At 36.7% G+C, this 15,041-nt stretch overlaps 1 protein-coding gene across 1 annotated transcript; it reads left to right on the plus strand.

The window, feature by feature from the left end:
- The first annotated feature begins 13,776 nt into the window (after positions 1 to 13,776).
- On the plus strand, positions 13,777 to 14,769 carry LOC113305033 (F-box protein CPR1-like). Its single transcript, XM_026554148.1, has one exon. It carries the CDS (start codon positions 13,777 to 13,779, stop codon positions 14,767 to 14,769), a length of 993 nt encoding a protein of 330 aa, XP_026409933.1.
- The last annotated feature ends 272 nt before the right edge of the window (positions 14,770 to 15,041 follow it).

A 15,041-nucleotide genomic window follows, 5' to 3' on the forward strand; every position in this document is an offset into this window, starting at 1 on the left:
AAAATGAGTTGTTGAAATCTAACGGTGAAAAAAAAAACTTCATTCTTAATTGTGTTTTTTTAGCTCCATTAAGAATAGCGTTTCTAGTATTCCACAATTACACTTGCACTTCCATCCACAGTTTCAAGTGCTGAGGTGGCGTGGAAGATGGAAGATGGATGGATTTCACCATAAGACTTGCTCTAATAAGCATAGGCTATTTCAAGTAGTAGATATTTGATGGGTACCATTACATGTTGGACTTGACTGCTTTTTAAGTGGGCTCGGATTTTGGTGGATCACATGAGCCCATAATGACTGCTAAGTGAAGCCTGTATGCTCGGACAGTAGGCTAGGCTACTTTTCTAGGTTCTCAGTCTCACTTCCATATTCTCGAGTTCAATGTACAGGACCACAGGTCTACTTCCGATACGATTTCCCGGCACGTTTTACGACTCATTACCTATATACAAATTTTGGGTGTCTGCAGTTGTCTCTCTTTGCTAGAGGTTGCACGTAACTAAATGGCAGAAGGGGAACGACAAAATACTCAACTGTACACAAAGTTTAAGAAAATACTAAACTGTACACAAAAGTTTAAGAATCTTGACATGTCACGTGTTTGATAAGTGCCGCCAAAAATATTACCGTCCCGTACAAATTTTCAAATTTATCAATCCTTCCCGCCATAATTAACTTCACCATTCATGATCTTGTTGTTTCCTAAATCCGGGAATGACGTTCCGGTTCTCCAAATCTTAAATCTCTCTACGCGGCTCTTCCTTTCCTCAATTTTTTTAAGTCCTACTCAATTTTTATTTCCAATATAAAACTGCATGGATGCAATGCAATTTACTTATACTTAAAAAGAACACAGGTGCTTGTAAGTGTTACCTCATCCTCCAAGGCCATCTTTTTTCTAGCTTCAACAAGAGGAATGAGGCCACCGATAAAGAAAGAATAGTTTCCGATTTTTCTTTTGTTTCACGTGATGAGAAAACTTTAATTTCTACTTATGAAGTTATTTTCTCTGAAGAAGCCGCATATAGTTTGGGGGTTAAAGAAAATCTCAGAGATCTTCTAAACATTTGTTATCACTATCTACTTTGAAGAAGAATTTCCCTTACATGCAGAACTTAAGGATTTGAGAAGAAGGATATGTCAAGTGAATTCTTGGAGATCGGTCTTCTTTACTAAACACGGTTTCTTTGGTAAATCATCCAACCCCTGCAGAAGGTTTTGATGTTAATGCAACCGCTAAATTGAGAATTTTCTATATCATAACGGAAGAAACTCCTCTTCATGAACAATCAATTAGGAAACTGAAAAAAGAGGAGTTGAATTTTTTACAATGTCAATCACAGTTGTAGGTTGCACATCAATTGAGAAATCCTAATCATCATCTCCAGTACTCACACCCCAACCATTTATTCAAGCATGGCTAGGACATCGGCTTTCAGAAGTGGTACTAACGATATTATTTTTTTTTTTTGATCGTGAAAGGAGAATTTTATTAAGGAGAGGAAAAAAAATGATAGTATAACTAGTTTGTGTTAAACAGAATTAAAAAGAGATACAAACCTAATACAGGAAGTAGAAAGATAAAACAAATAGAAATTGATGTCAGTGGAACATGCTTTCCCAAGAAAATATGCACTCATCAAGCCTGAAGTTGAAATTCCTTTTGAAGGCAGAGCTCCAAGCCAAGATCAATGCTTTGACCTCCACACTGATTTGAAAATCCGAAAGATACTTTTCTTCAAAGATTCGGTTGTTTCGCTCATTCCAGATAGCCCATATAATAGCCGCCGGAACCATGTCCCAAATTTCCTTTGCCGGACCATTAATGTCTTTAAATGACCAAGATTGAGCGAGGTGGATAATTGATGGTGGTGGATTCCAAGGGATATGGTTGGGGAGGATTAGAGACCATACTGTTCGAGTGAATTGGCAGGACAGTAAAAGGTGTTGGGTAGATTCACACTCAGATTTGCACAATGGACAACGGCTCGCGAGACTGTAAGATCTATGCTGGAGGGAATCTTGAGTGGAAATTTTACATAGTGCTGCAGTCCAATAAAAGAAACATACCTTTGGGGGGACATGGTTGTTCCAGATGGAATTGTACGGGAAAGGAGGGGATGAAGGATCCTGAGGGAACTCCGAGAGCGATAAGTAAGTGGATTTGACACTAAAAGTGCCAGAAGATGATGGAGTCCATGACCTTGAATCAGGCAAGTTAGACAGAGATGGGGGAGAATCCCCGAGTAGCAACAACATGGACATGAGTTGGGTTACTTCAACATCTCTAAGGATTCTTTTGAAATGAAAGGACCAACAATTATTGTCTTCAGAAATGTGATCTCGAACTGAGCCATGCTTAACTCCAGCAATCTTGAAAAGTGATGGGAACATGACTTTTAGGCACGAACTGCCTTTCCACTTGTCGAGCCAAAACGATATTTTTGTGTCGTTTCCGAGTGAGAGATGCGAGAGCGAAATAACCAACTGTGCTTCAATTGAAATATGCTTCCAGACCGAGCAGCCATAAGCACAGGATGGGATTTGAGGAGCCCAAAAGGACTGTGGACCATCGTACTTATTTAAGATGATTTTGTGCCAAAGAGAATTAGATTCTTCACCAAACCTCCACCCCCATTTTGCGAGAAGTGCCTTATTCATCAGTCTAAGGTTCTTAATACCCCGACCCCCAAGCTTGATAGGTTTAATAAGCACATCGAACTTGACAAGATGCATTCTTTTAGATCCACCGCTATCCCAAATAGAGTTCCGCATAATCTTTTCTAAAGATTTAATTACCGAAACCGGAGCTAGGTAGACTGAGAAATAGTATACGACCAGGTTGGATAATACTGACTTTACAAGAGAAACTCTGCCAGCTCTTGTGAGATAAATTTTCTTCCAGGACGGGAGCTTATTCTCAAACTTTTCTACTACAGGGTCCCAGAGATATTTGGCTTTGGATTTGGCCCCGAGAGGCATACCAAGATAAGAGAAGGGAAGTGCTTCTGTTTGACATCCTAGCCTCACAGCCCAATCATTTAAATCTTGAATCGTTCCCACTTGGATCAGCTTTGTCTTTGATGGATTTACCCTTAGACCGGAAACCGCTTCGATGCATTTGAGAATGCTCATAAGGTTGTGTATTTCATCCCACGTGGGACTGATGAAGAACACAGAGTCGTCAGCGTAGTGCAAGTGTGTAACTGGGGCAGTTCCTTTTTTTACAGAGAATCCCGTGAGTAAACCATTTTCCACAGCCCTGTCAATAGTGCGAGATAGACCCTCCATGGCGAGAACAAAAAGTAGTGGAGAAAGAGGATCTCCTTGCCGGAGACCCCTAGAGTTAGAGAAATTACCAAAGGGTGATCCATTTAAAAGAATTGAGAAAGTTGGGGAACCATAGCAATATCGCAGCCAACTCATCCATTTAGCTTTGAAACCCATTTTCCTTGATACAGACTCAAGAAATGACCAACTTACGCGATCGAATGCTTTTTCCAGGTCCACTTTGCATATCAGTCCTGGAGTTTTTTCCTTGAGCCTTGAGTCAACAATTTCATTGGCAATTAGTATTCCATCAATGATTTGTCATTCAGAAATAAACCCAGATTGGCTTGGATCAACCAGTTTAGTCATTAGAGGTTGGAGACGAGAAGATAAAACTTTCGATATGATCTTGTATGCGCTTGTGAGGAGGCTAATTGGACGATAATCCTTAACCGTTTCCACATGATGCTTCTTTGGGATTAAAGTAATGAAAGTTGAATTGTGCCGTGTGTCCATGTAACTTGTGCTTGAGAATTCTTGAACCATTGCCATGAAATCCTGTTTGAGAAATGACCAACACTTTTGGAAGAAGAAAATTGGGTATCCATCAGGACCGGGAGCTTTATCCTTAGCTAGGCCTTGCATGGCTGTCAAGACTTCATCCTCAGTAATGCATGAGTCCATTGCATCAGCCTCATCTTCAGAGATGTGTGGGAAATGAATGTCTCCAATGGGCGGTCTTTGTGGAAATTCTTCTGAAAACAGCGAAGCATAGAAACCAGTTATGTGCTCGACAATGGTAACTTTTTCAGTTGTAAGAGTACCATCAATGAATAGTTGCTTTATTCTATTTGACCTTCGCATATCTGAAGCTGTCTTGTGAAAAAATGAGTGTTACGGTCGCCCGCAATCAACCAATCATTTCTTGATTTCTGTTTCATGGAAATTTCTTTTTGGGTTGAGATGTTTTCAAAATCCACTTTGGCTTGAGCTCGTTTTATGAACTGATCCGGAAGGAGAGAACCCAAATATGCCTCAATGCCGTCAAGGGATTCAATGATCTGCAAACAATCTTGTAATTTTGAGTCCACATGACCAAACACATTCTTATTCCATTCTTTGATCTTGAGCTTGAGAGCTTGAAGCTTATTCCAAAAAATTGTGCTTGGAGAGCAAGAGAAATTGAATGAAGACCACCACTCCTTGAGATTTGTCAAAAAAGAAGGGTGCTCAAACCACATCAATTCCACTCTGAATGGATACGGTCCCCATGAAGGATCAGACAAGTCGATCACAATTGGAATATGGTCAGATGTGGGTCTTGTTTTGGCCAGCTGAGATACGTGAGGAAATTTAGCCTCAAAGTCAGTCGAGAATAAAAATCTGTCTATTCTAGTGAGAGTTGGGGAAGCTCGACCATTTGTCCAAGTGTATTTTGATCCTTTGAGAGGAAGATCGATCAGCGAATGCGTGGAGATGAATTGATCAAACTTTCTCATGCTTCGGAAAATGAAGAGATTATTCAAATGAAGAGAAAATTGCACTGACGGCTTTCAGAAAATTATCGGAAAGTGGAAACGGATTTTGTATAAAAAAGGTTTGCATCAGACAGCCACAAACATAGAGGAATATCTGAACGGGCCCAGTCGACCCTGAGCATCAATCGCCGGTAAGTTCTTTCACTAAAAACCCACAACTTAACATTACTGAAATTTCCTAGCAGTCCAAACCAAAATCCCCATCCGGATGACATAGACCGTCAGATGGATTTTTCGAATAATCCTAACCATTCTATGACTTTTTGATCTCAGATTCAAAGACCACCTTTTTTTTACAGCATTGATAGTTTTCAAATTAGTTCTACTTGGTGTCTAAATCATGATGAGGTTTATACTTGGGTTACATTACATATTAGTAATTCAAAAGTTCAAATCAACAAGAAATGACGCAGACTCATGGTCAAGAATAATCCCATAATTTTCTCCATAGCCTGTTTGCGCACAAATAGAGTGCGCACTTAACATTGAGCACTCAATTACGTTTGACTACTTGTTCAACTTTGAATATCTCTGTCATGGTGGGTATGTATAATCTAGTGAAACTAAAAGTCTAGTCCGCCGACTTTTATTGACTTACATTTGTGTTGTTTCTATTGATTGATATCTTCCCTATAATGTCTCAACACCTGTTATTCATTTATTGGTTAGTTTACATTGTTAGCAGAATCTCTTGTAAGAGATAGATATTTGTACCGAGTCTTCTCTCTTATTTTTGTTAATGAAAACAATTTTTATTTTCTCATTAGCCTGATTTCCACTATGGTCAGAGTTGGGAATTTTGGTTTTCTCTGGTTTCGATTCTCAGCCTTCTTTTCAATGAATTTCAATAAAATTCTTATATCATATTTTCAAAATAATTCATTAATCTAATCTTCTCTTCATCTAAATCTTTTTTATTTTAGTTTCTCAGTTTCAATCTATCCTTCTCAGGTCTCTCTTTATTTTTCATCTAATGGAAAACTCTACTTCTAACTCTATCACTAAAGTTCCAATCAATAACCTGTTTACTATTATCTCTTTGAAATTGCGAGATTATAACTTTATATTATGGAAATCTCTTATGCTTCTAGTTGTCAGAGCACTGTTCGGTCGAACTCGCAAGCGTTGCTATCTCAATCTTGTTTGTCAAATTTAGTTGTCAAAAATGTATGTCTTGATTTCTAGTCTACTTATAGCTAAGTCTCGGACTAAGATAGTTAAGTGTAATTGAGATCCAGACTCCACGGCGTTCATCTTACAAAGACGAAGAACTACTCAAGGAACCAGCGGAACTTCATCTGACTAAAAGTTATGTGGAGACTTGAACTTATCTATCACTCAAAAGTCTATCTACTCTATCTTCTACTCTTGAGACAAAAACCGTATAAGTATGTAGTTTTCTATCATACACATTTGCTATTTCGAGCCGAGTTTATCTCTCCTATCTATTTTTCGAAATATGAGTTGGTAAGATTTCGCTTCAACCAAATTCATCTTTACTCGTGATGAATGTCATGATGACATTTCAATATCTTGAAAATCGCTTTGATGAAAAATAGTTTGTGAATAGAAACTATATAACATCCTCTAAGAATGTTTCAATGATTGAAATGAAGAGTTGAGAATATGTAACCATCTTTGGATATAAGCATATATAATGTGTTCGCACGTTAGTGTATAAATCCATAAACCGGGAACCAAGTGTATGCATATGTGTGTATACGGAATTGGTGAAGGAGACAGGTTAAGTATGCTTACCGTACACATATTGGCGGAAGTTCACATCCGTGAATTTCTGTTAAGTTTGGAGTTTACAAACTCATAAACTAATCACTTAAAGGTACGCATACTGGCGGAACTTTTCTACCCGAAATTTTCTGCCGAGTTTGGAAACCAAAACCAACTCAAATCTGGTTGTTTAAGTACGCATACCCGTACGCATACTTCAGCTGGTTATTTTCTCAAATCGGTAGTTCATGAACTTAAATAAATAAATTATAATGAATGCAATCTTTGCAAACCATGGATATAATGTTCATGAATTGATTCAATGGATCAAACCGATTTTGTTTCAATTGTGTCTATTCATAAAGATCTAAGCAATTGAAAAACTCTCCAACTAGTTCTTTTGAAGTCATTTGAACTAGTTGTGATAAAGATGAATACGGTTGATATGAAAGTGCTCATATGGCTAACCATTGGTTAACTATTGTTGAACCAACTAAGTGTACATGTTTAGGTACGGTTACTCAAACCTAAATGAAATACATTTCATTTGTGTGTAACAAGCTAAGTTTCGATCTAACGGTTGAAAGATATTAGCTTGGTTGAATCAGGTTTTTCATCTAACGATGAATATTGAATGCCTTAATTTATTACTAACCTAACATTGATTGCAAACCCTGATTTGAAAACTATATAAAGGAGAACTCTAGCAACTGGGAAACCTAATCCCCACACCTCCTGTGTGATACTAGTTGTGTTAGGCTAGAGTCGATTCTCCTTTAACCTTAGGCAAGATAAAAGAAGTCACAAACATCTTCTTCTCATCGTTTGTGATTCCACAATATCTTGTTTCGCTAGTCGATTAAGAATATTGTGAGGTGATAGATAATTCTAGGTTGTTCTTCGGGGATATAAGTCTGGGTTATCGATTGGTTCCAGTTCATCTTTATTTTATCAAAAGACAGAACAAACTCGCAGGTTTATTTGTGGGAGGCAGATTTATCTATTATCGCAAACTTTTCTGTGTGATACAACTTTGTTTATTAAAGTCTTCCACTTTGGGTCGTAGAAACTCTTGGTTGTGGGTGAGATCATCTAAGGTAATCAAGTGCGTAGCATCCTGCTGAAATCAGAGACGTAAGGAGCGCAACTGTATCTTGAATAAGTGTGAGATTGATTGGGGTTCAGATACAGTCCAGACCGAAGTTAGTTTGTAGTGTGCTAGCGTCTGTAGTGTCTTAATACAGTATGGTGTCCAATATGGACTAGATCCCGGGGTTTTTCTGCATTTGCAGTATTCTCGTTAACAAAACTTTTGGTGTCTGTGTTATTTCTATTTCGCATTATATTTTGTTATATAATTGAAATATCACAAGTTTTGCGTTGTATCGATCAATTGTGAAATCGAACCTTTGGTTGTTGATTGGAAATTGATTGATCCTTGGATATTGGTCTTTGGTACCATCCAAGTTTATATCTCGTATATTCAATCGGGCTCGCAGATTTCTATTTGTTGATTGCAGATTGAATTAGAGATTGAGATATTTAACTCCTTAATTTATCTTTCTTAAGATTGAGTCTAACTGTCTAGTTGATTCTCTTAAAAGTACGTTGGATCTAGTCCATACAGATTGCTAATCGAAATATTGGGTGTGGTTGTTAGACCCCGCATTTTCACTAGTCATTCGAAGGTTCAAGATAATGAAGTTCTTAGATGGATCTCATGAGTGTCATGTTCAATTTACTTCCAGAGTTAATTCCAACAACAATAATGAAAACCTTCTCTATACAGACTAGATGGATGAACATGCAACTATTATTATGTGGATTAAATCAACTATCTCTGATAAATTCATCGCTTATTTTGATAGAGCTTCACATCAACTATGGACTAGTGTTGAAGAGAGATTTGCTCGAGTTTCTGTTACACATTTTTTTCAATTAAGAAAAAAATTAATGGGTACTAAGAAAGGTAAATCCATAATCACTGCTTATACTAGTGAAATCAAACAAATATATGATCAATTATCTGCTTTGGATGTCATATTTCTCATTATGAGATCGTTGTTATCACTTTATCTGGTTTTGATTCTGAGTATGAATCATTTTCTACTTCAATTCGTATTCGTTATCTACTAGTAAATAGTATTGAATTTCATAATCTCATGCTTAGTGAAGAAATTGTTCTAAATAGTAAATCTACTAATGCTCATGTTGAATCAACAAATCGTGCATTCTTCACTAATAGTAGAGGTACTGGCAGAGGTTATAATAATAATTCTAACAAAGGATATGGTGGACGTTTTAATAATGGTTTAAACAATAATTCTTATTCTTGTAGAGGTTTTTGTTATCATAATAACAATAATTATGGCAGAAGCTCTACCAACAACTATGGAAAAGGGTCTACAGGTTTATTGCCCACACCAACACCTACTTATGTTCCACCACCACCGGACATATACTTTGGAGACAAACTAACTTTTCAGATGTGTAAGAAGTATGGTCATGAATCTTATGAATGCTGGAATAGGATGAATTTTTATTATCAAGTAACTGGGAGCTCCAAAAAAATTTCAAGCGATGCTTTCCTCTGCAAATCTTTTAGGACATAATCCATGGTACATGGATTCTGGAGAAACTCATCATCTCACATCCAATGCCAACAATATTTCCTCTACATATGGATTTCCTAGTGATACTTTTATTACTAATGCTAATGGTGAAGGTATGCAAGTCTTAAACTCTGGCTCTTCTTTAGCTTCAATTCCTTCACATGACTTTGTGTTACATGAAATTTTCCATGTCCCTCTTAGTGCCCAAAACCTTATTTCTATTCATAAATTAACCACAAATAATGATTGCTCTCTAACCTTTACCTCCACTAACTTTACTATAAAGGATTTGATATCAGGGAAGACTCTTTTTCAAGGGCCCAGTAAGAATGGTCTCTATCCTTTTCAATGCGGTCTCTCATATCCACCACCAAACAAAGATCATAAGAGTCTTCATTATCAACCAATAGGATTTCATTCATCAAATAAAGTTCTCTCATGTGTCAAAGATTCACCAGCCATTTGGCATAAGATATTGGCTCATCCTTCCTTACAGTCTTTTACAAGAATCTCCAAAAACTTACAACTTACTAATCATTTGAATAATACCCTCTCTTACATTGACTACCAATTAGGCAGAAGTCATAAACAACCTTTTACTGTTTCTACTTCTATTTCTACTGCACCTTTACTCTTACTTCATATGGATGTTTGGGGACCTTCCCCTGTTAATTCAGTTAATATCTTCAGATATTATGTTAACATCATTGACGATTATTTTAAATTTTGTTGGGTTTATCCTCTTACCCTTAAGTATGATTTTACCACTGTTTTCAATTCTTTTAAGTCATATATTGAGAATCAGTTCAATTCCACAATTAAGACTATTAAAACAGATGGTAGGTGTGAATTTGTGAATAATATTCTCAAGGACATTGTTTTTAAGTGTGGTATTGTTCATGAAATCTTCTTCCCTCATACACCTGAGCAAAATGGTGTAGCTGAATCAAAACACAGACATCTTGTAGAAATCACCAGAACCTTATTAATACAATCTTCCCTTTCTCATTAATTTTGCTTTGATGCTTTTTCTACATCTAATTTTGTGATTAATAAACTTCCTACCAAATCTTGTCCTAATTCCAGTCCCTTTGAAAGACTTTTTAAGAAGAAACCTGATTATTCTTTTCTCAAAATTTTGGCTGCATGTGGTTTCCTTGGTTGAAGCCATACACTGACAATAAACTTTAACCTAGGAGCTTTCAATGTGTCTTCTTAGGGTACAACTCTCATAAAGGATATAGATTCCTTGATATTAAATCTAGAAAGGTATATGTCTTTAGACATGTTGTCTTTCATGAAGAGTCCTTTCCTTTTTCATCAACTCAATCACTTGATTTATATTCTTTACCTGACTCAGTAAACTTCCCTTCTACTACTATTGACTCTCCTTCTTCACGGAATATTGAACCTCCTTCTATCAACACCCACTATATTACCTAATATTCACACCCCCACTACAACTTCTACGTCTGTGCCTTCTTCTCACTCTGTGCAAACTAGAGGTAAGAGTGGTATCTTTAAACCTAAAGTCATGTTTACCAATAAACATGTTCTTCCCACAACTTATCTAAGCTCCTTATCCAATGAACCTCCTATATCTTATTCTCAAGCCTCTAAAATAAAAGTATGGGTTAAATCCATGGGAAATGAATATGTAGCTTTAAGAAATGCAGATGCATGGGATTTGGTAGCCCCTCATCCTTCTCAGAATCTTGTTGGATGTAAATGGGTTTACAAGATCAAATATAATCCCTATGGCACTATAGAAAGACATAAGTTTAGATTAGTTGCTAAAAGGTTCAGTAAATTAGAAGACATTGATTACACTGACACATTTAGTCCAGTTGTAAAGCATGTTACCATCAGAGTTGTTTTATCCTTGATTGGATAGTTAAGCAGTTAGACATCAGTAATGCCTTCTTACATGGTAACCTAATGAAAGATGTTTTATGACTCAGCCACCTGGATATATATTGACAAAGTTTATCCTGACTTTGTTTGTAAAATCAAAAAATATTTATATGGCTCCAAACAAGCTCCTAGAGGTTGGTATGAGAGACTATCAGATTCACTAATTGCTCTGGATTTTATACCTTTTCTATCTGATTCATCTCTATTTGTTCAGAAGATGGGTGATTAGATTACAATTATATTGGTTTATGTTGATCATATTATCATCACTGGTTCTTCTCCTTATCACTGTGACAAAATAATTGCTCATTTATCACTCTGTTTCCTGTTAAAGAATTGGGTGATGTGCATTACTTCTTGGGTTGGAAGTTAAAAGAAATGAAACTGGTTTATTCTTATCTCAAGCTAAGTATGCTTTAGATATCTTAACTAAGACAAATTTGGTGGGGATTAAGCCATGTAACACTCCATGTCCTGCATCTTTTAAGCTCTTGCCAGAAGATGGGGAACCACTATCAGATCCTACTGAATACATGTTATTAGTAGGTTCTTTACGATATTTCACCTGGACAAGACCTGGGATTTGTTTTGCAATGAACCAAATCTGTCAATATATGCACTCTCCTAAAAGAGTTTTAAGGTACATTAAGGGTACTCTAGATCATGGTATTTACTTCACCAAGGGATTCATTGCTCTTCAAGGGTTTAGAGATGCAGATTGTGCTGGTAGTCCTTCAGATAGGAAATCTATTAGTGGATAATGTATTTTCTTTAGTGATAATCTAGTCAGTTGGTCAGACAAGAAATGACCAACAGTCTCAAGGTCTTCCAATGAGGAAGAGTATAGGTATCTTGCCTCCACAACAACTGAAGCCTTGTGGATTTGTCATTTTCTTAAGGATCTTCATGTGTTCTTATCCGACTCTCCTACTATATCGCAAGACAACAAAAAATTCTATTGCCTTTGCTTCAAATCCTGTTTTGCCCAGTCGTATGAAACATTTAGCCTTGGATTTTCACTTTTTTCATGAGCTTGTTCAATCAAAATCTTTGTAGATTACTTATATTGCCTCTATAGACCAAGCGGCAAATATCTTCACCAAGGATCTTGCTGCTCATAGATTTGAGTTTCTGAAGACCAAGCTGAAGGTGTTTCCACCACTTTAACTTGCGGGAGGGTAGTGAAACTAAAATTCTAGTCCTCTGACTTTTATTGACTTATAGTTGTACTGTTGCGGTTGATTGATATCTGCCCTGTAATGTCTCAACACCTGTTATTCATTTATTGGTTAGTTTACACTGTTAGAAGAATCTCTTGTAAGAGATAGATATTTGTACCGAGTCTTCTCTCTTGTTTTTGTTAATGAAAACAGTTCTTATTTTCTCAATAGCCTGATTTCTACTATAAACATCAAACTGATTTCCTAAAATATTTTTTCACCGACATAACTGTTTGTGAATCTTATTACTTGTTTCTACTTGTACTTGGAATTGGTACGGTCTTTAAAATTATAGGACTTCTATTTTAGGAGACTCAGTTTATACCCATGCCTATAAATAAAGAGTCATAACTTTTTGGTTTTTGTTTATATGTGTGAATTCTGAGAGCTTGGTGCCGAAACAAACAAGTTGTGTAGTTTCTGATTTTGAATACGAAGATTATTTTGCTGCATAGAGTATGCACATCGCTAGGACTGCACATGGGTGGGTATAGGCGTGTATAATCTAAAACCAACCTCGCACCTACAGATTGCGGGGTTTTATTTTCATAACCAATCCCGCACCCACAAACAACGGGCGGGTTTGGGTCTAAACCCGCTTTATATTCAATAATCATTCACACACAAAATAAACTACTTACTTAAGTTCTTGATAACTTAAAAAACAAACCATAAACATAACTACATAAGTCTTCATTGTCTTAAACTAGTACTTCCAATAGAAACAAGTTTAAACAGTACTACTACTTCAAAGTTTAGATTAAAACTTAAACAATAAAAGTTTCCAGACCAACAGTAAGCGACTCATGTCTCTTCTATCATCTTCAAGTCTCTCCTCTTAGCATCCTCAAGGATCAACGACTTCCTGTCAGGATTCTTAGGACATCTTGCCACATGATTCTTCAAACTAGTTGTCCAATTCCTAACCTTTGCATCATAAATATTCTTACAGGATTTATCCACAACGGATGGGTATGGATTAAAAATTCACGGATTTAACGGGTACGCGCAGGTTTGGTTATGATGGGTCGGTCTTGTGCAGCCCTATGACATCGCCAAATTATGGTAATTAATTCTTTGAGTTTCTTGTTCAATTTTATAGTTTATTGTGGACCTTGGGGCATTTGAAAAGTAGCTAATCTTACAAAACATGCAGCACTGCACGATCATTCACGATATTTTTAGAGTAGTTGAGGTTTTACTTTTTGGCTAGGTTGGATCCAATACAATTTTGTTACCAACCTAACCAACCTATGTATAAAACTTCTCGTACATCCACCGAGGGAACTTTCGTTAGATCCTGAGATCACAATTTTCTATGGTTACCTACCTCCAACCCTAAAACCAATTTTTTTTCTCGTCGTTGTTTCTCTCCTCTTCAACAAAGCCATAAACTCAAAACACTAGCCAGGTAGAGATTATCTAAAAACCAAATCGTCGTTTTTCTTGCTTTCAGTGTCCAGTTTCCGTTCTCAGCCACCTACATTCTTAGTGATGAAGAAAATCCTTGGAGCAGTATCAAATATTTCAACCCTTCCCGAAGAGATTCAAGTAGACATCTTTATTAAGGTGCCAATGAAATACATCGGGATTTCTAGATGCGTATGTAAGCTCTGGCGTAACCTTCTTCATAGCTCTAAATTTATTGGCTATCACCTCAATTATACTAACGCAAATAAGAACAATCAGAAGCTCATGTGCTTAACTAAGGACCATTATTCTCTACACTCCATAGAGTATGCTTCCGTATCATCATTATCACCAATGCCATCCTTTAACAAAGCTGGGAAGTGGATTATTGAGATATGTGGGTCTTGTAATGGCTTGGTTTGCTTACGTATCTATGGTTGTGATGAGAAATGTAATGGGAAGTATTGCATTTGTATTTGGAACCCATTGACTAGAGAATATAAGGAAATGTCAGATTCATTTGGAACCAGTTTATGTTTTAAGTTTCGATGTGGGTTTGGTTATGATTGCAACTTTTACACTTACAAGCTGGTAAGAATTGCCATAATTTATGAAACTGGTACTCTTGAAATTCGAGTTAAAACATTGGCATCAGATTCATGGACACATATTCGACCAGCACTTACATACTCTTTTCCTGATTGTTACGTGCATACTTGTGGTTTGATATTTAATGGAGCTCTTCATTGGCTAGGCACTAACACCACCCAAGAAACCTCCTTTGAAGTTATAATGTCATTCAATATTAGCACCGAGAGATTTGAAGATATACGATTACCAGAACATACTCTGGCACATCCCAACGGTAAAGAATGGTGTACAAGTTTGGCAGTGTTGGGTGACAATCTTTGTTTATTTAATGTTGATCCTGATTCCTTGGTTGAGATGTGGGTGATGCTAGAATATGGAGTAAGAGAATCTTGGACTAAACAATTATCAATCACCCACCAAGTGAAGGCACTAACAAGTGGATTATGGATCTTTACGGGGCCTAGAATTTCCGCCTGTAAAGGCTAACCGTGAAGAAATGTTCAGCAATTTCGAAAACCACGTTGATTTAATAATTGAAGATGTTGGCAAGGGATAACCGTTTTTAGGTAGTGATCCACGTTGTAGTTTGCAAGTTGCTCTTTGTTTTTCAGGATTTGCAAGATGTGTCTTCTTTTGTAGACACTCTTTGAATTCTTAGAATTTCTTTTTGTTTAGATTTGCTTTTTGTTTATGCGTTTTTCGTCCTTTGTTTGTGTATCCGCCCGCACACGACTTGCGTGCTTTTAATCTATTCTTTT

This window comes from Papaver somniferum, chromosome 8 (genome assembly GCF_003573695.1).
Source record: "Papaver somniferum cultivar HN1 chromosome 8, ASM357369v1, whole genome shotgun sequence".
In the NCBI taxonomy this organism is placed as follows: Eukaryota; Viridiplantae; Streptophyta; class Magnoliopsida; order Ranunculales; family Papaveraceae; genus Papaver; species Papaver somniferum.

Coding starts and splice junctions, on each gene's coding strand:
- LOC113305033 (XM_026554148.1), top strand. CDS start 13,777: ATGAAGAAAATCCTTGGAGCAGTATCAAATATTTCAACCCTTCCCGAA.